Genomic DNA, 25,901 nt, shown 5'->3' on the forward strand with positions numbered 1-25,901 from the left:
GCATTTTATGGATGATTCCTCACTAGAATTGCTGAATTCGATGCTCCTAATGCTTTAATTTCATGTTGTATGCTTCGGAGAGCATAGGAGAGCGAAAGGAATGAGAAACGGGCCAAAAATAGAGAAAATGGGCCAAAGTATGAACTCAACACGGCCTGGACTTCCTCACACGAGCAACCCACACGGCCGTGCCAACATGGAAAAATTGAAGCACGATTCACACGGGCAGACCACACGACCGTGTCAATTTGGCAGTCTCGAACACGGCCTGAAGTAATCGACCATGGGTGTGTGCCACGGGCGTATCCCTGCCAAGCCCAAGTTGAGTCTAATTCGGAAAAGGCTAATTTGTAGGGCCTCTAGGCATTCCAAAGCCTATAAATACATCCTAGAGGAGGAAGAAAAGGGAGACAGAGAATAGGGAGTAAGGAATTACTCCAAGGAAGCCGATTGATCCATCTCAGAAGCCAGATTCATCATCAAGACTGAAGATCTCTCCTCAATTTCCCTTCAGGAGTTTTGAGTTTTCTTTATTTTTTGTATTCTATATTCTACTGAGATGTTTTCTTATTTATTTATGAACTAAAACCCCTAAATACCTAAGGGGAATAAAACCTCAGACGAATCTTGCTATTATTTTCTGAATCGTATGATAAATATTTAACTTGTTCTCAATTATGTGTTCTTAATCCTTGTTTTGATATCCTAGGATACTGATTCAAGATAAGCTCTTATTCAGAGGAGAAATAGACCCTGGCTAAGAGTACATTTATCATAATTAAGCGAAGATGATTGCGTGTCTAGAAATAGGGTGACAAGATTTTGCCAGATTAGGGTGAAATTTAATAAGGGGATCCATAGATCGAGTTAATGCAACCCTAGAATGTTAATTAGAGAAAAGTCTCGATTATTCAATCTAGGGATTAGATGTTATTTGTCTTGAATAGGCATAATAACATAACTTAGGGATTCTACGGAACAAGTTGGATGAATAAATCGTCTGATTCGGAGCCAGAATAACAAGTAATGTCTAGGTGGATTTTTCCTTAGGTATTGTCTTAAGTCAATCGATTTTTCCCAAAAGCAATTCCCCAATTCTTTTCTCTGTGCGTTTTTAGTTTAGATAATTAGTTAATTAAAACAAAACCCCTTTATTCTTAGGCTGTATAATAAAAAAGATAGTCATTACTAGTACTTTTAGTTCCTTTGGGTTTGACAATTCGGTCTTGCTAAAACTATACTAGTGTTTGATCTACGTCGCGATAATAGTTAGTTCAAGAATGAGTAATTATAAATATTTAAAACCGATCACCAAAGCTAAACGCAATCAAGTTTCTGGCGCCGTTGGCGGGGAACTGAAATATTAGGAACGCTCAATTTTTATTACTTTAGCCATTTATTTTTCTTCCAATTAATTTTATTTTATTATCATTATTATTTATTAATTTACTTTTTCTTTCTCTTGGCAAGTTTTTATAGTTTATGACTAGAAGAAACCTATCAGGACCATTACTTTTTTACAAAGAAATCAATCGTACAGTTCACAAAACTCAAACAGAAATAAGGTGAAGCTTACGATACACAGAGAACGAGCAAGAAGACGATACTCGACCCCCAATCGAAGAGATGGCTGAAAACCGAGGCAATCAGCTTCCTCCTGCAATTGCGGCTAATCAAAATCCTACTCCACGCACTATGTATGATTATGCTAATCCTTCTTTAACAGATTGTAGCTGCAAATACTTTTGAATTAAAACCTAACAATACTCAAATGATACAACAATTTGTTCAGTTTGATGGTTTACTGGATGAAGATCCCAACACTCACTTAGCAAACTTTTTGGAATTTTGCGATACATTTAAAATTAATGGCGTTTCTGATGATGCCATTCGTCTTCTGTTATTCCTTTTTTCATTAAGGAACAAAGCTAAACAGTGGTTGAACTCGTTACCATGAGGATCAATTACTACTTGGGAACAAATAACCGAAAAATTCTTACTAAAATATTTTTCACCGGCTAAAATAGCTAAATTATGTAATGATATCTCTTCTTTTGTGTAGATGGATTTAGAAACACTCTACGATGCATGGGAGAGATACAAGGATCTTTTGAGCAGGTGCCCTCACCATGGGTTACTGCTTTGGCTTCAGGTTCAAACATTCCATTATGGCTTGAATCCTTCGACTCGACAAATGGTTGACGCAGCCGCTAGCGGAAGCATCAATAATAAAACACCGAAAAATGCCTATGAGTTTATTGGGGAAATGTCACTGAATAATTATCAGTGGCAAGTCATGAGGATAAAGCCAACGAAAACAGCTGGTGTTTATAACATCGATTCAGTCACCATGCTCTCTAATCAGGTAGAACTTTTGAATAAAAAAATTGATGGTTTTCTTAGTTCTTCATAGGTTCACCCAGTAGTGAAGTGCGAGGCAAATGGAGGTGGAACAAACCATTCGGAATACCAACCTTATGGCCACAACATGGATAACGAGCAATTAAATTACATGGGTAATAATCCTCAACCTCAAAACAATCCATATAGTAACACTTATAATGCAGGTTAGAGGAACCACCCCAATTTCTCGTGGGGCGGTCAAGGAAATCAAAGACCACAACATCCTCCGGGCTACCAACAACCACCCTACCAGTAGGAAAAGAAGCCGAACCTTAAAGAGATGCTCTCCAAGTTTATTTCGGTGTCGGAAACTCATTTTTAGAACACCAAGACATCACTTAAAAATCAACAAGCGTCGATCCAAGGGTTCGAAACTCAGATAGGCCAGCTGTCCAAACTGATCTCGGAAAGACCACTAGGAAGCTTACTTAGTAACACCAAATCAAAAGAGCAAGTCAAAGCAGTTACACTAAGAAGTGGGAAAGTGTTAGTAGAATCTGAAATGAAGTTACCACAAGAAACCGTGGGAAGCAAAAGGAGGGAAGAAAAACCCGAAAATAGTGACAAACCAGTGCCGGTGGAATATAAACCTCGTGTGCCATACCCCAACGCGACAAGGAAAGACCGCTCAGATGAAAAATTTGGTAAATTCCTTAAACTCTTGAAAAAATTACATATTAACGTACTGTTTATTGAAGCTCTATCGCAAATGCCAAACGTAATGAAATTTTTAAAGGAGCTTTTAGCAAATAAGCGAAAGTTGGACGAGGCGTCACATGTGTAGATGAACGCAGTTTGCTCGGCCATTCTCCAAAATAAACTACCCAAAAAACTAAAAGACCCAGGGAGCTTTACTATTCCTTGCTTAATTGGTAGTTTAGATGTTAATTATGCATTGGCTGATCTAGGGGCTAGTATCAACGTCATACCTTACAAAATGTTTAAGTAACTAGGTCTCGAGAAACCTAAACAGACTAGGATGAGCATTCAATTAGCAGATAAAACTATAAGATTCCCTAGGGGTATTATTGAAGATGTGCTAGTTAAAATCGATAAATTTATATTTACCGTTGACTTTATTGTCCTAGACAAAGAAGAGGATAGTAACACTCCCTTAATCCTAGGAAGACCCTTTTTAGCAACTGCTAAAACCATCATTGATGTTGCCACAGATGAACTCACACTTCGGGTGGGAGATGAAACAATCACCCTTCAAGCTCGCAATTCTGGTAACGCATCAGGAATTGAAGGTAATCATCTAAACCATTCTAATAAACCTAACAATATAGTGCCAATTACTTTGCAGAAAATGAGTTTGAAGGAAGCACACGAGTCATTCTCAAGCAATAGTAGAGAACCTGTTCATGAAGATTGGAGATTACAAATCAAGGAACTCGATGAATGGCGGACACACAAACCAAGAACACCTGACAAACTGAAACTACACCAAAATGAGCCCGATACCTCTCCAAATCAACTTAAGGTTAGTGATAAGGTCTTATTAGATGCCGCGGATCCCCACATTGTCACTACCTCACCGAATGAGGAAATCCCTCTTACAGTACTCAGTATTTTTCCATTCGATAGGGTGGAGGTGAGTTATCCCAAGTTCGAAACGTTTAAGGTAAACAACACCCGATTAAAACCTTATTTTAATGAGATTGATAGCAGGAATAAGGAGTATAAACTCCTTGAACCACCATGATTATTCAACGGAGAGGTAATTTGAGCTTAAACTATAAATAAGCGCTTCTTGGGAGGCAACCCGAGCACTAACAATATTAATTTCTTTGAATTTTGGGATTTAACTCCTAACTTACTAATAGAAATCTTGAAAACAAGTGTTTCCACAGAGAGACGGCCAAGAACACAGGCGTCCTTAAGGCCGTGTGACAAACACAGATAGAAACACGGCCGTGCGATACGGCCGTGCAGAAATAGGGTAGAAGATTTCCCTAAACATGGCCGTGGTCGAATTGCCAAATAAACACGGGCGAGCGACACGCCCGTGTCTAGCACCCGTGGACAACACTGTCAGAATGACACGGGCGTATGAAAACCTACACGACCATACGAGAAGCGAACCACGCCAGACACAGCCGTGTGACACGATCATATAGCCACACGGCCTATACACACGAGTGTGCGATAAGGCCGTGTGACGACATCACAATTCGCAACGAACACGGACAGAACACGAACCACACAGGCGTGTGCATCGGCCGTGCCACTTGAAAAATTAGAATAATTATCTTATTTTATTTTTCTTTTATTAAGTTTTTAAGATTCATTTGTTTTCCTTTTAGAAATGGCTTACCTTCTGAGTCAAGCTTGCCATCCAGAGTTATCTCCAATACTCGATTTCGCCAATCCAAGAATATCATCCATTCTTAATACAAGAAGTTTCACTTCTTCCCCCTATCTTCTTTAAATACTTTAATATATATCTTTGTACATTGAAGGCAATGTACATCTTAAGTGTGGAGGGGTATTTATTTCCTTATCAGAAAAATCCCTGAATGACTGCCTTGTTCTCTTAAAAAGCTCTCATATCATATTTAGGATAAATTTTAATTGATTTATGATTTTGATTGATATATCTTGAATTAAAACATAGGGATTTATGCATTGATTGTTTAAACTTTAAGACATTAGAGAATCAAGCATGATAACTTGATTTTTAAGAATTTAAAATTATAGGTTGTTTCCCCAAGTCTTGGTATTACTTTGAATTAGAATTCACGAGTCTAAACATCAAAAAAGCCATAATTTTTGTGAGATTTTTGAGCCTGTTGAGCATCTATTAATTCTTTCATGCTCACTTTTATTATTGCTTTGAGTACGTCAATATTGAACTATTATTCTAGAACTTGCTTGATTATGCATGTCGAGACCACACCATTTGATTTGATATGTCAAAATGATTAAGGCACTTAGGATTAACCCACTCATGCCATGAAAAGCCTACCTCCATGATTAACCACTAGTAAATCCCCTTGAGCCTAACGAGACCATTTCTTGTATTACCCTTAAAGTTACCCCTTAACCTATTATTGTTGAAATCCTCTAAATTGACCCCTATTTTTGTCAAGATTTGAGTTGAATGAATTGCTTAGCTATGTCTTGTTCTTAATAATTAGTTTATGTTTTTTATTTAACTTTTTCTTAAAAAAAAACTATGCATACATATTTGTAATTTCATATACTGAGAAGAATCTCTGTTGTATGCAAGTGAAGATTAACTCTTTTTCTAGTTAGGTAATTTTTCAATTCAATCTCGATTCTAACCATTTCTTTCAGCTTGTGACCACACCCCCTAACCAGGCCTTGTTACAACCCTCTAAAGACCTTTTGATTGATGTATCATCTTAAATTATAGTGGTGGAGATTTGATTTTCATGCAAGCCTATGGTAATGACTTTTCAGTATTGACTATTGAGTGCTTAATTTATTGTCCTTAAACACCTCGAGTGATTTAAGTGAATCTTTAGTGAGGATGTGAAACTCTGTGATATTCTGAATCAAAGGTAATTACTTAGATGCGGAGAGACACCTATGTTTGCATGATAAATACTCAACTTGGAATGTTTGAGACGTTGATGTTCTTTTAGCTGAATCCTCAATGTATGATTACCTATGGATTATTTTGAGATATTATCGATAAGAATTGTAAGTTGAGAAGAATTTATTTTGATTATGAGTTGAGGATTTTGCTTGAGGACAAGAAAATGCTTAAGTGTGGGGGTATTTGATAAACCGTAAATTATACATATTTTTACCCCATGTTTAATGCATTTTATGGATGATTCCTCATTAGAATGGTGAATTCAATGCTCTTAATGCTTTAATTTCATGTTTTATATTTAGGAGAGCATAGGAGAGCGAAAGAAACGAGAAACGGGCCAAAAATAGAGAAAATAGGCCAAAGTATGAACTCAACACTACCTGGGCTTCCTCACACGGGCAGCCCACACGGTCGTGCCAACGTGGTAGAATCGAAGCACGATTCACATGGGTAGACCACACGGCCGTGTCAATTTGGCATGCTCAAACATGGCTTGAAGTAATCGAACACGGGCTTGTGCCACGGACGTGTCCCTGCCGAGCCCAAGTTGAGTCCAATTCAGAAAAGGATAATTTTGGGGGCCTCTAGGCATTCCAAAGCCTATAAATACACCTTAGAGGAAGAAGAAAAGGGAGATGGAGAATAGGGAGTAAGGAATTACTCCAAGGAAGCTAATTGATCCATCTCAGAAGTCGGATTCATGATCAAGACTGAAGGTCTCTCCTCAATTTCCCTTTAGGAGTTTTGGGTTTTCTTTATGTTTTGTATTCTATGTTCTTCTGAGTTGTTTTCTTATTTACTTATGAACTAAAACCCCTAAATACCTAAGGGGAATGAAACCGAAGATGAATCTTGTTACTATTTTCTGAATCGTATGATAAATATTTAACTTGTTCTTAATTATGTGTTCTTAATCCTTGTTTTGATATCCCAAGTTACTGATTCAAGATAAGCTCTTATTCAGAGGAGGAATAGACCCTGACTAAGAGTACATTTATCATAATTAAGCGGAGTTGATTGCGCGCCTAGAAATAGGGTGACAAGATTTTGCCGGATTAGGGTGAAACCTAATAAGGGGATCCAGAGATCAAGTTAATGCAACCCTAGAGTGTTAATTAGAGAAAAGTCTCGATTATTCAATTTAGGAATTATACGTTATTAGTCTTGAATAGGGATAATAACATAACTTAGGGATCTCTACGGAACAAGTTGAATGAATAAATCGTCCGATTCGGAGCCAGAATAACAAGTAAAGTCTAGGTGGATTTTTCCTTAGATATTGTCTTAAGTCAATCAATTTTCCCCAAAAGCAATTCCCCAATTCTTTTCTCTGTGCGTTCTTAGTTTAGATAATTAGTTAATTAAAACAAAACCCCTTTATTCTTAGGCTAGATAATAAAAAGACAGTCATTACTAGTACTTTTAGTTCATTTGGTTCGACAATCTGGTTTGCTAAAACTATACTACTGTTCGATAGGTAAACTTGCCTACATCGCGATAATAGTTAATTCAAGAACGAGTAATTATACATATTTAAAACCTATCACAAAAGCTAAATGCGATCAATCATAATTAAATTGTAAATATTAAAATAATAATGAAATATATATATATTTTTTATGTCAAATAGTGGTCCCGAAACCATTGTTCCGATTAACCTTAAAAATGGGCTATTACAAAAATACCCCTATGTGTTGAATGTAAGATTTATGGCTATTACATGTAAACCTGATGCATCCATATGATAGTCTGTTTAGGTTGTATATGGGTTGGGAATTATGGAACGAAGGAAGTATATGAGGATCGCATGGTTACTTTACGACCGTGGATCCACTGATGGCTATTAAGCCCAATATTTGATTAGCAGCTTGTTGCAATGAAGGTAGTACTGCAACCGGGCTACCATTGATGTGTATCGGATGGGTGGGTTGATATTTATATCCCCACATGATGTGTACCGGGGGACGGAGTTGGTGTGTAGCGGTTGGATTATTGGGGTAGGTTACACAGCATTGCATGTATGATATTATTGTGGTATTATTGCGATGTGGGCTTCGGCCCAACTGAGGCTAATATGGGCTAAGGCCCAAAGCCCACAGTTATTGAATTGGGCTCAGGCCCAAAATGGCTGATGATTGCTTTATACTCATTGAGGGTTGTACAAACTGAGTTTTTGAAACTCACCCCCCTCTTTTTAAATTCTTCAGGTGACCCTCAGTATGCGGTTTGACGGATGGAGGGACTCGGAGGTGGCCAACTAGAAAAAAGTTTAGACTTAGTCTTTTATGTAATTTTTAATATTTTATTTTAAATTATTTTTTTTAATTTGGGGTGTAATAAGGCCTTTCCTTTGGTTATTATTTCAAATCAGGATTATTATTATTTTCATGCTTTATATTTGTTAGAAGTAGAATATGTTTTTTCCTAAACCATAACTGTTTTTTTTAAAATACTATGTTTCCGCAACTTAATTTTTAAATGACAAGTTTTCATAGATCATCTGTTTTAAATAAAGCTTTCGCAACTGAAAACAGATTTTATGAAGTAATTATTATCATACAAGAAAGAATAGTTTTTTTAAAAATACACCTCGCTTTGAAAACAACAAATACAAGCTGGGATTTTACTCAAGGTTTTTATTTTAAAAAAGGGTTTTCAAGGAAAACAAGGTTTTCGGAAAACACTTCAATGTGACACGCCAAGTTCGGCCATAACGTCTAGGCCAGGTTTGGGGTGTTACAAATAATGCATTATTTTAATTATGATTTAAATGATTTATTATTGTATGAATTGCGATTGACCCTTGGACGTAGTCAACAAAAATTCAAAAAGCGTGAAATCCCGGTTGAAACTTAGGAATAGATAGGATACAGATGTCGTGGCATTAGGGTTAATAAGACTACGTGTAAGACCATATCTAGGATATGGCATTGATATGAGACTTTGTGTAAGACCATAGCTGGGCTATTGGCATCGATACGTGATTACATGTAAGACCATATCTGGGATACGGAATTGGTATGGTACCGTGTGTATAGGACTCTCGAGTATCCTTTAGTATTCCAAGTGGTTCAACGAGTAATTTAACGAGTATGTCAAAGATGAATTGTTTGAAAATCCAGTTCCAGATGACTCAGGTATGTACATAAAACTCATATGTAATGAGCTCGTTATGTGAGGAACCCTCGGTAAGGTTATGATTGAGTAAGTTTGACTATGAGATTTATAATGACATTTATGTTAATTTACCTTATGCTAATTGTATGTTAAATGTGTGTTTATGATGCTTATTATTTGCATAGGAACTTACTAAGCTTTATAGCTTACTCCCCTTTCTTTTCCCTTGTCTTATAGTGACACCGAGCTAGCTCTGATTTGGGGATCGTCGGAGACTCCATCACACTATCAACTAATTATTTTGGGTACCATTGAATTTGACATTTTGAGTTATGGCATGTATAGGGACTTGGTCATGTTGTGATGTGTCATAATTGATTTGGCCAAATGTGTTGGCTTATGTCAGTTGATAATTCATTTTGTAAATGGCCATTGAAATTGACTAATATTGGTTTAAGTATATATGCATATGATGACGTTTTCATGGATATGGAAATTTGCATGGTTTAAGTTGATAAGTTTGTAATGTTCGTATGTTATAAATGGTAGCATGTGAATGATGTGTGGATGTCTTGATTGTGCCTGATTTGGTTGTATGTATATGCTTGGATTGGTGTTGTATGTTGTTGTGTAGGTATGTGCATGGGAGGGTGACAAAATGGCTTGGTAAATAGCCTTATTTTTGTCCACATAGGTAGGCACATGCCCGTGTCTCTAGGTAGTGTTGACACATGGCTTGCCCCATAGGTGTGTGTTCCGGCCGTGTGTCCCCTGCACCTTAATTGTTGCAAAACAGAATACTCAGTATCGAGTACACGGGCAGAGACACAGGCGTGTGTCTCAGCCATGTGTATGGCATGACCTCCAACACGAGTGTATGCCCTGACCGTGTGAAGTCTACACCTATTTTATGAAAATTATGAAAATGAAATCGACCACACGGCCTAAGAACATGGGCGTGTGCATTGGCCATATGACTTAAATTTTTTCTTAGGTGACAAATAGAGAGTTACACGAGTTAGGGACACGGGCGTGTATGACCACACGGCCTGCCTACACGGGCGTGTGGCCCCTGTTTAGTGAAAAATTTTCTAAAGTTTTCAGTTTAGTCCCGAACCACTTCCAATGTATGTTTTGGGCCTCGTAGGCTCATTTTAGGGAAGATATGAATGTCTATGAAAAGTTTTAAATTTGGATGGAAATTTATGTCTCAGTTTTGTATGATTGCTCGTGTATAAGTCCAGTAATGCCCCGTACCCTGTTCCAGTGTCGAATACGGGTAAGAGGTGTTACAACAATATATTGACTTACTAGGGTGCTGTAGATGATTTTGGATGTATCTAACATCGATTGGTCTTCCTTATAGTTTTTGTTGATCTATAGTTGTAGTTTCAAAGATTTTGTTTACTTAAAAATTAGTTTCTCAATTGTTTCCCTTATGGGAATTGGTAGATAACATTAGATGGGGTCAGCACTAGTTCCAATACAAGGAAATTATGAATAAAAATTTCAATTAATATCTCATAATGGCATGTCTCAGTACAATCCCATTTCCACAATGATCATAGAAAAACTTTTTTCGCATGCCTATTATCTAAGGATCTGTTATTATGAACTTATGTGCTCCTTGGTTAAGTGCTAAACTTCAATGTGTTTATCTTGACTTTCATTTTTGTTATTCTTAGCAAATAACATAGCTGGAGTATTGTCACAAATATTCATATGGGCTTAAAGATAGACTCAACAACTCCAAGCTCTATAATGAAACTTCTGAACCAAATATTTTATATAGTAACTTCAAAATATAATACAAACTCTATTTACATAGTAGAAGTGGTCACTAACATATATATTTGGAACTTCTCCAAAATAAAATTGCTCAGTCAAACATAAAATATAAAATATGCCCAGATGTTTATTTGGCCTTGGCCTTGGCCTACCCTGACAATATTCAATTTTTTTAATATTGTTTTTAATATATAAAAAAAACATTTTTATAGAAAAATGACCAATATTCTAATTCAAGGATCATAACTACCACAAAAATTCAATTGTCACAACAAAGGTTCCATTAGTAATATGGAAAACAAACAAATAACACACAACATGTGACTACATTATTCTTACATCAATTATCAATGATAAATTTACATTGCTTTGAAGGAAAACTCGAGGCATATAAAATATTTTTACATTTCAAAAAACTTGTAATAGTATAAGCTTAAAGGATAAAAATTTTAAAAGAATACATCGATCTGCTTAACTTATCCCTCCCCCATCCATCCGTTTTTCTCCATTGCAACTTTCTTTTCATGATTATATTTTTATCTTTATAAATGTCTTTACACTAACTCACTCGATATAGGTAGAGACTCCTATTTTATACTGCAAGGGAAGTCTTAATATCAGATCAAGAACTATAAGATATAATTATTATGTTTTAAGACATTAATACTAATTGGTTTCGACTTGGCCCGAGTTGAGAAGATCCTGCCCAAGGCCCAACCGAAATAGAAAACATGTCACAAATATTGCTTAAGTCCATTTCTAAGCTTCATATTTTTTTTCCAAACCCTTTCATTTTTTGACGGACTTTGAGTCTGGGCGAGTGGCTCCGTCTAGAACATGTCTAGTTGGGCTACTAAAACAAAAAACTGAAATGAGGTCATTAGATATTTTCATGGTTTTTTTAAGATTTTAGCTTGTATTGTGGATTTGATTAAATATAAAATTAAGTAATTTAACACAAGGTGTCGTTTTGTAAAACGGGAATCGACTTGGATTTTGAAAATGAACACAAAAGACGGGAGTCGCCACCGATCCTTTTTGACTAGGTGTGATCGGGACACCTCATTAAAGTGGTTGTTTTTAATAAATAACAACAATTTCGGTCTACGCAAATCAAGAAAACAGGTTCGGGAGTCGGTTACGCATGAGGAAGGATTAGCACCCTCGATACGCCCAAAATTGGTACCTAGTTGATTAATTAGTGTCTTAGTGTCGAAGATTGAAAACTTGGAAGACTTTTGAAATACGATCCCTCTTTATAAGGAAAATGCTTAAATATTAAAGACCTTCTCGTCTCAAATATGAAATGTCATATCCAGTGAGTTAGGACACAATATCTCGAATTTTTGAGAGCGAGCTTGCCTTTTGTAAAATCTGTGTATTTTAAAGGGTATTCGATTATTTAGAGTGAACGAGAGAAATCGAAACCCAGTAAGTTAGGGCACATTTTCTCGAATTCTCAAACACCGAATATTGCCTTTATTCCAAAACAAATTCTTATTTCGAGATGACAAAATGTCGTACTCGGTAAGTTAGGGCACAACACTTCACATCTTCGAGAATAAGCATTTTTCAAAACTCGCATTGCGATTTAAAAGAGTAGTCTGTTATTTAGGTTAAACGAGAAAAATCGAAACCCAGTAAGTTAGGGCACGTCTTCTCGAATTACCAAATACGGAATATCACTTTTACAAAAGAATTTTTTAAGGTATCGAGTGAAAAATATAATGTGACTTATTGTGAAACATAAAACCAGATCATGATGCTAATATGCAATACGTATGACAGTAGCAATGACAAGGATATAAGTAATCATAAAAAAGATGAAAGCAAGGCTAGTGATATAAGAATATAAAACACAAGCATAAAGTAAATGAAATGATCGATTACATAAGTAGATAAGTAAATAAACAAATAAAAATAAATAAAGCAGGGCAAAAATGACAATGATAATGAAACGATAATAATATAATAAAAAACTAATAATAACGATATATAAATATATACATATATGTATTAAAATACATACGTATTAATAATAAAAAATATATATATAGTAATGTATACATACGTAATAGTAAAAATACCATATTAAAAGATATATAAGTGTAATATGAAAATGTATGTGTAATATTGAAATATTTACATGGTATGTACATATTAGAAATAATAATGATAAGAATCAACTATTACTAATATTTTATAAATATATACATAAAGGTATATGATAATATTAAAGGTGTATACATAATAAAAAATAAGTATATATATATATAGACATAATGTATATAAAATATATATAATGTTTAAAAGAACAAATATACTATATTAATATATATATATGTATGACATGGAGCATAGTGTATACATGTCAAAAGGATGCACATACGACATACCCACAGATTAAAAACAATAATATTAAACTATTAATATTATATATATATATATATATGAGTGTTAAGTAAGAATGATAGTAATCGATGCTAATAAAATATAAATATAGTAAGTAAATAGACTCAAAAAGAAATAAAATAATAGCCATAATAATAGAAATAATAGTAATAATAAAATAATAACGATAATAATAAATCGAATAATATTAATAATAATAATAATAGAAATAATAATAATATAAGTGTATATAAAAATAATAATAATGATAACTAAGATAATAGTAAAACAATGAGAATAATTAAGAAAGGGATTTAATTGAATTTAAAATAGAAAATTTAGGGCACAAATCGCAAAAAAAAAAAAAACCAGGCCCAAAACAAAGCACATCGAAAGGTAAGGATTGAATGGGACAATATCCTTCTTGTACATGTATGCGTGGCTATCGGGTGGACCAAAATGGGGTAGAATCAAGATTAAAGGGATAAATTAAAAATAAAAGAATGGATTAAAAACATTTAAAAACGTAGAGGGGCTTAGCGTAAATAGACCATTTGGTCTAAAACACGCGAATCTCCCTATACTGGTCGGTCACACACGGTCGGGGGCCAAACGGCGCTGCTTTTGAGCCCCGAACCCACACATCAAACGACGTCGCTTGCTTCTTCACAAAAGCCCCTAAAATTTCTTCTATTGCTTCATTTTCAGCCGACTTTAAGAAAGTTTCAGAACTTTCTTCTCTCTACTAGGGTTTCAAACCCTTTCTAGTGCCACCGTCGGTCCTACCCTCCTCCACCGTTGACGGCGGTCATGGCAACAACAGACGGCTTTCCAGGTGAGCTCCTTCCCCTCCTCTTTTATTTATTTCAAGCCTCTTTTTATTTAATACATTTTTTGCAAAATAAATAGAGTAAAAACAAATAGAAAAGCCGAAAATTCCAAACCCAAAAAATAATAGCAAAAACCTTTTGAACTTCTTTTCTTTCTTCGGATTTCTGCCAAAAATCGTTTGATACAACCTTTTTGTATTATCTCTTCTTTGATTGCTGGTGTTTGTGTGTAAAGCCATTTTTTTGTATCCCCAAAATTCCCTTTCTCAAATACAATCGCCCCCCCCCCTTTTCGTTCAATTTCCTTTTCGACTTTATAGCCGATTACAAAAGAAATATTTTTTTATCTCTGGTATTGCTTGTCGCTTCGCTCTGCTTTTGCTTCTCTTTGTGTGCTTTCGCTCTCTGCTTGTTTTGCGGTGATGGGATGATGGGACGGAGGCGGTGCAAGTGGAGGCAAGTGGCCCTAGGGTTTCTTGCTTCTTCTTTTTCTCTTTGGTGGTTTGGGCTTGTTTGTAATCAGTGCAGGTCTTTGGTGTTAGTTTTGGGCTTGGGTATATTGGGCTGATTTAGGCCCGATCAAATTTGGACCGGTACAGCTGCCCCTCTTTGCTCGTTATCGTGTAACGAGAATGGAGCAAAGACTTAAAAAAAGGGCCAAATTTGCTTGGTCTCACAGGGTCTTGACTTCTTTGGTGCTCCACTTCTTCTTGTAGCCTTGCCCGGTCCACTGTATCTTGATGCTTCGATCCACTCTACTGCGACTACTCGTAGCTTTAACCTGCTCTACTTAAGTCTACTCCACTGCAACTTCAAGGAGATAAGACTGGTGACTTCCATCTTCTCCGCTAAAACTTCAAGGAGATCTATTGTGGCTTCGAGCCGCTTCAATGCCATCTCAGGGAGAAAAGATGTCTAATTTCTAGCCTGTTACCCTATTGCATAGGGGTTTAAGGTCCATCACCTTGGATCTGTTTCCCTACTGCTTAAGTGGTTAAGATCTGTAAATTCAGCCTACTGCTTAGGGGGTTAAGATCTGTAAATTCAGCCTGTTACCCTACTACTTAGGGGTTTAAGGCCTGTCGCCTTCGATCTATTTCCCTACTGCTTAGGGGGTTAAGATCTGTAAATTCAGCCTGTTACCCTACTGCTTAGGGGTTTAAGGCCCTTCGTCTTCGATCTGCTCCACTACTGCTTAGGGAGATAAGATATGCAATTTGGTGTGTTACCCTATTGCTTAGGGGTTTAAGACCCTTCATCTTCGATCTGTTTCCTTACTGCTTAGGGGGTTAAGATCTGTAAATTCAGCTTGTTACCCTACTGCTTAGGGAGATAAGGCTTGTGAATTCACCGATTCCACTGCATCGTCCTCTTTGGAACATGATCTGTAAAATTAGTTTCATGCATCTATGTTTATGCCAAATGATTAGGAAGCTATGATTGAAATGAATCAATTGCTCCTAACTAAATGTAATGCTTATGTCAAATAATTAGGATGCCATGATCAAAATGAATCAAATGCTCCTAACTAGATGTTGTTATGAATGTGTCAAATAATTAGGATGCTATGATCGAAATGAATCAAATGCTCCTAATTAGATGTGTTATGAATGTCATATGAATGAAAATGATCCCTTTAAAAAGGCTTAACGTATCATCGCTCGTTGTTCATCAGGACATTATCACTGACGTATTACATTGTCATTTTGTTCGGTTGGTATTCTTGACAGAAAAGTCAAAGAAACAATCACATTTTGCTCAGCAAGCTTGCCCCGCTGTGATTTCAGAGTTTCTTCTACTGTACCTTCTAGGACATAAAGTTCGTACTTCCCGCTGCATTTCAGGGGAATAATCATTTGATCTCTTTTATCCATCCTGCTGCCACTCAGAGGTATAGGAGTTGCGTCATCTTCAATCAATTTGATCGGTTACACTATTCCCTAGGTGTAATGACCAGATGTATATGCCTGATATTTACATGAATGCAAAGTATCATTTTTCTTTTCCTGAGAATAATCTCATTGCTTGCTCTTTGCCAGGATTATAACACCAATGTAATTTTTCCGCTCAACCAATATCTTTGACAGGAAACCCAATGAGATGATTTCAATTTGGGCTCAAATATTTTCAACCCTTAGGCTTGGTGAGTTTTGAATAATGGTCCCGTTTCAGGCTCCTGTACTATTTAGAAGCTCCTAAAGTAATATGCAGAACTTCTTTTGTGAAAGAATTATTGGTCCATTAATCATTATTTCAATGCAAAATGCTTGAAAAATATCAAAATGATGGACAAGAAGAAAATTGATTGGGAGCATAGATCGAAATGGATAAATTAATCAAAGATTGCAAATGCAATAAGAAGGAAATTAACTCAAAATGAATAAGTTAATCAAAGATAGCAATGCAATAAGAAGAAAATTTATTCGGACATATCTTGAAAAGAATCAAAGATAACAAATTCAAAATGGGCAAAATGGAAGCTAGATGCCCTAGATATCGCAGCTTGAGCTTCTCTGTACCAACTTCTTGAGGACCTTTCTGAGCTCAATATGTGTTTAGAGGATCCGGAGTACTTTGTCAATGCCCCAAGACGTAGCATACTTCTTCATTGTTAATTTAGGCATAGCAAGACTAATGTATGCCCCATTTTGATCCAAATTTGAGTCGCCCTTTTTGGGTTTTCAACTCAAATCCCCTTTGGTCTCAAGGAGCCCTTTGCGGGATTTTGCCATGGCCTCTCCTCTTTCCCTTTTTTTTTTTTAAGGCACCCTTTGTGGGTTTTCACCTTGGCCTCTTTCCTTTTAGGTAGAATATTTCTTAACTGGATTTGAATTCACTGGATTGGGTAAATCTTTGCCATCAACGCTCCTCCAGAATGAGCCTTTTACTACATAAAGTCCCTCCTAGTTTGACATCCACTTTCCTCTAAAGTCCTTTTGTATAGGATTCTTTAACATCAAGTTCCCTTCGTGAAATTTTCTAGGATAAACTTCTTTATCGTAAGCTTGCATTAGTCATTTTCGGTGCATTAGACTTCGACAGATAGCTTTCGACCCTCTCTTTTCAAATTCAATTGATCCTATCAGGATTGGATCTATTTTGCCTTATCTAGCTTCAGCTCTGACGAGACTCGGAGAAAAGGAATCTCATCTTCAAAACCGATTCTATCCTATAAACCAACGAGCAATGTGTTGCCCCAGCTAAGGTCCTAGCCGATGTTCAATGAGCATAGAGGGTACATGATGACTGCTTATGCCGATCTTTACAAGTTTCAGTCATCTGTCCATGATCTTCTTCTTTTTTTCTTTTTCTTTTTTTTAAGATTTGATGATTGGCATATGAAGCGACTTTCACCCTCTTGGCGATGTAATTGATGCCTGCTGAAAGCCTTCGACGAGATTGGCCCAATAACCTCCATGCCCGATATAGAAAAAGTCGAAAGAATGAAGAGGCACATGAATTTTCTCTTCATAAATTTGGCATTTACGGCATACTGATGCAATCCCTTTCTATGGTGGACCAGCAGAACCCAAATCTCATGATTAGCCTGGCCAGCATATGTCATTCAAAACCCTGCAACATCCTCATATCTTAGTAGCCAGGCGTATCTTGATACGATCGTGTAAAATCTTTAAATTCTTGGAAGTGACTCAATGACATCTCGCTTTGCCTTTGTGATGATGCAGACTCCGATGTTTGCCTTTTTCTCTTGTCCTAGGCTTACTATCCACTATCTTTTTGTAAGAGAGGATCTGTTTTCATCTTACTCTACCATCCTTAACAAATCAGAGAGTAGTCTACATCTTTGTCATCTTCAAAGTGTTGAGATTCCTTTAGGCCAATATTTTGCTCAAAAGGAGACTCGAAGTCAATGACAGCGTTACTCACATCATGGATATCTAGGGACCCGCTGAAGGTAGATTCCAAAGAATAAATGATTCTACGATCATGGATGAAGTATACATGAATATTTGAAAGAAAGTCAAAAGAACAAAAGAATCTATGAACAATTATTTGTATAGTATGAAATGAAATAAAAGAATATTTACTCAAAAAGATGCATTTTATTGAAATAAAGACTTAGGACACAAGCCTATTTCACAAAAGGAATTTAATTGCTTCTAGGCTTAAAGCAACAATCGTGTTTTGAATATTACTCTAGATTAGCTCTAAAAATAAAGGAATCTCTTCCACAGTCCTATTGTTCAAAACACTTCCAGGTAATGCAAGGGTTTGGAAACTTTCATTCCCTGATTTCTTCTTCGAATAAGTCATTCAGATTCCCCAATATTCTTTCTAAGCTCTGTTCAAGGCATTGCAACTCTCTTGCCCCCACTTTCAAATCGTATTTACTGTATTGTCAGAGCGATTTGGTTCTGAGGAATCATCAAACTTTACAACCCCCATTTCAATGAACCTTTCGACCAACTTTTTAAATGTAGTGCAGTTTTCGATTGAGTGTCCTGCTATGCCCGCATGGTACTCGCATTGAGCATTCTCATTATACCATTTTGGGAACGGAGGTTGCACAGGTTCTGAGTAGAATGGAGACACCACATGTACATCAAAGAGATTCTGATACAACTCCTTATATGACATCAGGATGGGTGTAAACTGGAGCCTTTCTGTATTTGGCCTCGAGTTGGATTCTTGCCTCGGCTGACCTATGTTGACCAATTTGGGGTACCCTTTGCTCATATTATTCACTTCATTTTTGTTTCTATTTGGGGTTGACCTTTTGGCGCTTTCTCTTGCATCTATCTTCCAGCTTCTGATTGCGTTTTCGATCATCTTGCCGGACATTACTATATCTGAGAAGCTCATGGTAGCACTTCCCAACATATGGGTAATGAATGGGGCTTTAAGGGTGTTGACGAAAAGCATCGTAGTTTCTTTCTCTAGAAGAGGTGGTTGGACTTGAGTCGCTACCTCTCTCCATCTTTGGGCATATTGCCTGAAGTTCTCACCTTGCTTCTTTTCCATATTCTGTAATGTAATTCTGTCGGGTGTCATGTCTTTCACGTGGCCATATTGTTTCATGAAAGCCTGTGCCAAGTCCCTCCATGAATGAATTTTGGCACGGCTTAATTGGTTGTACCATTTGGCAGTTGACCCAATCAGACTATCTTGGAAGCAATGAATTAATAGTTGATTGTTATCAACGTAACCTGTCATTTTTCGGCAGAACATCGTGATGTGAGCTTCAGGACAACTAGTCCCATTATATTTTTCAAATTCTAGAGTCTTGAATTTCGGCGGGAGTACTAAATCTGGGACTAAGCTGAGATCTTTGGCGTCAACCTCGCGATGGTAATCAGCATTCTCCATCACTCTAAGTTTTTCTTCCAACCACTTGTATCGATCTTCGAGTTGTCTTGCCAGTTCAACCTTTGCTTTTTCTATTCCTGCCATTTCGTTTAGATCAGGAACTTCATGATTGGTTGGACTGTTCCTTGGATTGGAACCTGAGCCCGTCGGGTAGTTCATGGGTGCCGAGATACCAGCCTGGTGTTGTTGTGATCTGATAGCAATAGGTACATCTTGCAGACATGTTTGATCATCTATCGGGGTGAAATCCGGAGGGTACAGAGGCTCCTCATTATTCTCTCCAGTATTGAGCATGGGGCTTTTTCCTTTTCCTAGCCCCTTAGTCAGTAATTGGGACAACTGATTCATCATGTCCCTTTGGGACTCTAACATTTGGTCCCTCATGTCTTGCTGGATCTTTGCTAGTTGCTCTTGCATTTGCATTTGTAACTGGTCTTGCATCTCTTTTTGAAGTTGTTCCAGTCTTTCCAATCTTTGATCCATATCTTTTATCCTTTTTCGTGTACCGTAAAGATGCCTAGTTGTTTGGCTTTTGTCGGTTCCCAGGTTAACTGAAATAATTGTACCTAATTAGGGTTTTTTTAGGGAAAGTCTAATGCAAATGATGCAATGCAATGCAAATGCAAATGCAAATGCAAATGCATGGAATGAATGCAAAAGAAAGGAATGCGTTGATTCTGAATTTAATTTCATTAGAACAACTTTTCTAAAAAACAAATTCCTTTACATAAAACGGATTACATATACGGCCTTTCTCTCATATTCCAAGTGAAGACACCTATCTTCCTCTTCACATCCGTATGTTTATGGTTGAGTCTGGTGAATTTTCCAAAAGATGTCCCTGTTAACTCCTTTTTGCTTGATCCAGGCTGCGACTCGTTGCTCGCTTATCCCTACGATGCTCGTTAGCTTCTTTAAGACATGAAGGCTCTCGAATAATCTTTATTAGCTTGAATCCTCAGGCGATGAAGTAAAGTCGTGTATTCCTTCATGGGCTATCAGCCTTCTTTCATTGTGTTTACTTGGACTATATTTAGACAACCGTGTTATAATCCACTTTATCAAGAAATTTGTTTTCTTATGACAAACTATTCTATTTAGCAATCAAATATGAATCAACACCTCCTTTCTATGATGATGTAATGCAATGCAATTATAAACAAAACAAAAACAAAATACGTTAGCACAAGAGAAGTAAACAAAACAGAGTACCTACCTGGGTGACCACTAGGGGTTCGAAGTGGCTCTACCTAGGGTAAGCTCCTAGGTTTCTCTATATGTGGTTCGGTTCTAGAGTAAAGGTACCTGAACTGGCAGATTCCTCGATCTTCACCCATTATAGGCTCATACAGACCTAGTTCAATTCAGGGGAATACGTTTCCCTATGGCTATACGGAGATGAAAATCCCACGAAGACATAGGTACGGACGTATTCCGAAAGCGATCCACTATCCTGCACGGAGGTGAAAACCTCACGAAGGAGTAGTTTCTCACACTCACTTAGAGGGGTGTGACCATAACGGTCATGCAATGCAATATGCAAAATTATTTAAAGACTCGAACCAACATAACAGTTATTATATCGCAAATAATAGATAAAACGTGATGAAAGGATCATATTTCAAAACCAAATTTCCAATTTTCGATAAAAAGACAAAAGTTAATCAGCTTGTGGCTTGGCTCTCATATTTGGGTCCCTAGTGGAGTCGCCAAGCTGTCGTAACCATTTTTTTGTAAAACGGGAATCGACTTGGATTTTGAAAATGAACACAAAAGACGGGAGTCGCCACGATCTTTTTTGACTAGGTGTGATCGGGACACCTCGTTAAAGTGGTTGTTTTTAATAAATAACAACAATTTTGGTCTACGCAAATCAAGAAAATAGGTTCGGGAGTCGGTTACGCACGAGGAAGGATTAGCACCCTCGATACGCCCAAAATTGGTACCTAGTTGATTAATTAGTGTCTTAGTGTTGAAGATTGAAAACTTGGAAGACTTTTGAAATACGATCCCTCTTTATAAGGAAAATGCTTAAATATTAAAGACCTTCTCGTCTCAAATATGAAATGTCATATCCAGTGAGTTAGGACACAATATCTCGAATTTTCGAGAGCGAGCTTGCCTTTTGTAAAATCTATGTATTTTAAAGGGTATTCGATTATTTAGAGTGAACGAGAGAAATCGAAACCCAGTAAGTTAGGGCACGTTTTCTCGAATTCTCAAACACCGAATATTGCCTTTATTCCAAAATAAATTCTTATTTCGAGATGACAAAATGTCGTACCCGGTAAGTTAGCGCACAACACTTCACATCTTCGAGAATAAGCATTTTTCAAAACTCGCATTGCGATTTAAAAGAGTAGTCTGTTATTTAGGTTAAACGAGAAAAATCGAAACCCAGTAAGTTAGGGCATGTCTTCTCGAATTACCAAATACAGAATATCACTTTTACAAAAGAATTTTTTAAGGTATCGAGTGAAAAATATAATGTGACTTATTGTGAAACATAAAACCAGATCATGATGCTAATATGCAATACGTATGGCAGTATCAATGACAAGGATATAAGTAATCATAGAAAAGATGAAAGCAAGGCTAGTGATATAAGAATATAAAACACAAGCATAAAGTAAATGAAATGATCGATTACATAAGTAGATAAGTAAATAAACAAATAAAAATAAATAAAGCGAGGCAAAAATGACAATGATAATGAAATGATAATAAATAATAAAAAACTAATAATAACGATATATAAGTATATACATATATGTATTAAAATACATACGTATTAATAATAAAATATATATATAGTAATGTTGTGACATCCCTAAATTGACCCTAGTCGGAAAGTGGTTTCGGGACCACTAAACCGAGTCATAATAATAATTAACCATCATAATTGATGCTCATTATATGTATATATGCATGTGTGAAAATTTCATGTTTGGATTTTGTTAATTGTAAGTGAATTTTTATCAAATAGGACTTATGTGAGAAAATTTAGAAATGTGCTAGGCAAATGTAAGGTGGCCTATTAATACATGTGGGAAAGTGTTGTCCTTGCATGTCAAATTAGCCAAAATGAAGCATGATGGCCGGCCATGCTATGGGTGGAAACATGTCTCCAACATGTTAGACTAGTGATGCATGTAGGAAACAATAAAATAAGAAAGTTAGCATTAAAGAAATGGAAAAAGAAAATGATGATAACAAATAAAAAAAAGGAGTGTGGATGCTTTCCCCCCCCCTTGCCGTACATGAGAGAAACAAAAACAAAGAAAGAAAGAAAAAAAAAAAGTGTTCATTCTCTCATTTTCTCCTTGCTTGGCTGAATGTACTAAGAAGAAAGGGGGGGGGAGCTTGAGAAAATCAGCCATGGGAGTTTGCTAGACTAAGGTATGTTGATGTTATCCATGAGATTTATGCATGTTTTTAGTTGATAGTTTGAGTTCCACCTAACCCATGGTCTAAACCTTTACCATGAAATGGGGATGATATTCGGCCATGGGTGTTGTCTTCTTGGTATCATTGATGTTTGATGTTTGATGTTGTGGTGGTGAGGCATGAAGATGAGTTAAGGTTCAACTAAGGTGGATTTGTGGATGTTATTTGCATGCTAAAAGTAAAGCTTGTAATGATGCATGGTATGGTGTTGTATGGCATTTGGCCATGGTAGGAAATAAAAGGAAACTATGTTCGTTGTTCATGTCATTTGAATGAGAAGTGCTAGTAAGGTGAAGTACAAATGTTAGTGTTTGATTTACTAGTGTATATATGCATACTAGCCTAGTTGTGAACTTGAATCAAATTGGTGTTAAGTCGATACAAGCGACCTTACTTGTTGAATGTATCAAGTGTGGAAATCGGCCTTAACATGAATGTGTATGTTCGGCCACATGAACGAATACATATGTTGATGTGTATATTCGACCTTAGGTAGCCTATTGATGGCCTTAGCTTTTCCTTGATGCTTGAATGAATTGTATTGAATTGCTTGATGTATTATAAAATGTGCATGACCAATGTGTATCCAAGCAAAAGGGTGGCCATATGACCATTTAAACTCCTTGTCATATTCGCCATAAGCTAGCATAATGAGGTTTTAATAAGTTAAATTTGTGTGAACTAGCTCAAGAACTCAAAGGATCAAAGTTGGACAAGGGAAAGACAAAGTAATTGAATAGCCATTGAAAGCGTGCGACAACATCCGAGGTAAGTCATTAAGCATATATTTGGTATTGATTTAAATGATCATAATATATATGCAATTGTGTTTAATGAATTGATGTGTAAATGAAAATGTATGTGTATGGAATGATGCCATTGTTGAATGTATAAAGGCAGCAAAATGCACAAGGTATTGGTCACGGCACTAAGTGTGCGGGTATAAATGGATACGGTGACAAGATTGGCACTAAGTGTGCGGGTTTAAAATTGTACAGCACTAAGTGTGCGAGTTTGATTCTATAGCACTAAGTGTGCGAGCTGAAAATATATAGCACTAAGTGTGCGGATTCACTATATGCTCTTGTATTACAATTGGCACTGAGTGTGCGACATTATCGAGTTAATCCCGGACAGCGAATCGGGTAAGTACCTTGAGCTCATGACGAATAGGCAATATGTTCATGCTCGGGGTTGAGCTTGGTAAGCTTTAAATCTATGTGATGATTGCAATTGTGTGATTGTGGTGAAAATGAGTTAGTGTGTGAAAATGCCTCAAATATCTTATCGTATAAATATGAAATGTGGATGTATGGCTTGGTATGAGATTGAACCGAAAGGTCCGAGGAATTATGGTATAGTTCGATATGGATGAAGTACCTAGCCTTGTTTCATTCTTTCACTTTGTGATGAATTTAGCTAATGGATAATTGTAAAGTGCTTATGACTTCACTGAGTTATAAACTCACTCGGTGTTTTCTCGTCACCCATTTTAGGTCTCTTGGACTCGTATTGTTGCGTGCTCGGAACCGTCGTTGAAGTCATCACACCGCTAAAATATTTTGGTATTGTCTTCGTTGTTGAAGAACATTTGGCATGTATAGGCTATTATATTTTGTTGAACTGTGGGTTGTAAACTTTAAGCCATGTGAAAATGGCCTATGTGGTCGCCGAGTGGGATGCTAGAACCTATAGCCACGAGTCTTAGAAACTTTAATTTTGATAAGGTGGCCATAATTTGTGTCATGTATGATGGATGATTAAGGCCAAGGAAAGATTCATGAAATTGGCATAGTCTACTGCAGTAACTGTTGCGGACAGCAGCAGTGAGATGAGATTGAAAAATCACTAAAAATAGTAGAAGTATAATTAAATAGTGAGTAAATTATTAAATTGAACCTTGATGAATCTATTTTTATATGGACGAAACGAAACGACCATATGAGCAGTATACTGAGAAATATTAAAGTTCTCGTGAGACAGGGCCAGAACGGTTTCTGGGTCCCCTGTCGCAACTTTGAAAATTTACCATAAATTATCCAGAAACAATTAGAAGTCATGCCTTATATGAATAGATTCCCCTTTGAGTCTAGTTTCATTAGAAACAAACGACATGAGCATTAGAGCTCTGTACGAGATGATATTCAAGTTGTAACGCGCGAAGGTCAGTGTAGTCGACCCCTGTAACATGGGTGACTTTAACTAATAAACTGTACCAATTGGCCAGACCAAAAATTCTAGAAATAAATCCATGGATGGATATATGCGTCTAAATTCAGGGAAAATTTACGGAATCAGTTTCCGAGTTTTGGAACTCGAGATATGATTTTTAAGGCAACAGTGACGCAGTGTTCCAGCCTGTCTGGAAATGCCAAATTGGTTGGTACCTTGAGAGGATTTGGCCCGTTAACCCCTCGTGTTCGACACCGGCGACGGTCACGGGTTCGGGGTGTTACATTTCATTGGTATCAGAGCTATGGTTTAGTCGGTTCTAGGACTACCATAGCGTGTGAGTCTAGCTATACATGCCAAATTGTTAGTGCTTAATAATGTGATGACTTCGACGGTTGAAATTTTTGTTTTGATTAGCAATGGAACCCGGTAGAGAGACCCTTGGCGGATGACGTTGAAAGTGTAGCGGCTGCTCTGCGCAAGGGACACCGCCCGTTGAGCCTCGATCATCCGCGAATAATCAAAATGAAGGCGAAACAAGCCTTCTTCACCATGATGAATGAGTGGGTCGCAATATGCCCGAACCAACCCAACTGTCCAACCATTCCAATTTAAATACTCCACCCAAGAGCCCGCAATGCCTCCGATTCATCGATCCTGTGAGGCTGAGTAAACCACCGTGGACTTGATTAGGAAGCGTGGGGCGAGGAGTTCAAGGCCATAGTTCTTGATGATGCCGAAAAGGCCGAGTTTCGCTCGATAACACCATTAGAGTGTTAGATGAACATCATGCACACCGATGAATGTCTTAAGTGTGCTATATCCTTGTTCTGAGACTCAACTTACTATTAGTGGAGGAC

At 36.9% G+C, this 25,901-nt stretch overlaps 1 protein-coding gene and 1 non-coding gene across 2 annotated transcripts; both read right to left on the bottom strand.

The window, feature by feature from the left end:
* Positions 1-2,029: 2,029 nt before the first annotated feature.
* On the bottom strand, positions 2,030-2,136 carry LOC128289860 (small nucleolar RNA R71). Its single transcript, XR_008279502.1, has one exon. It is a non-coding gene; the product is annotated as a small nucleolar RNA R71 (small nucleolar RNA).
* A 16,296-nt stretch (positions 2,137-18,432) lies between these two features.
* LOC108480225 (uncharacterized) lies at positions 18,433-19,905 on the bottom strand. Its single transcript, XM_053022424.1, has one exon. The coding sequence runs from the start codon at positions 19,903-19,905 to the stop codon at positions 18,433-18,435; it is 1,473 nt and encodes a 490-aa protein (XP_052878384.1).
* Between the last annotated feature and the right edge of the window lie 5,996 nt (positions 19,906-25,901).

This window comes from Gossypium arboreum, chromosome 2 (assembly GCF_025698485.1).
Source record: "Gossypium arboreum isolate Shixiya-1 chromosome 2, ASM2569848v2, whole genome shotgun sequence".
In the NCBI taxonomy this organism is placed as follows: domain Eukaryota; kingdom Viridiplantae; phylum Streptophyta; class Magnoliopsida; order Malvales; family Malvaceae; genus Gossypium; species Gossypium arboreum.

Excerpts from the sequence above, each read along its gene's own strand:
- LOC108480225 (XM_053022424.1), bottom strand. The coding sequence starts at position 19,905 with ATGGATCAAAGATTGGAAAGACTGGAACAACTTCAAAAAGAGATGCAA.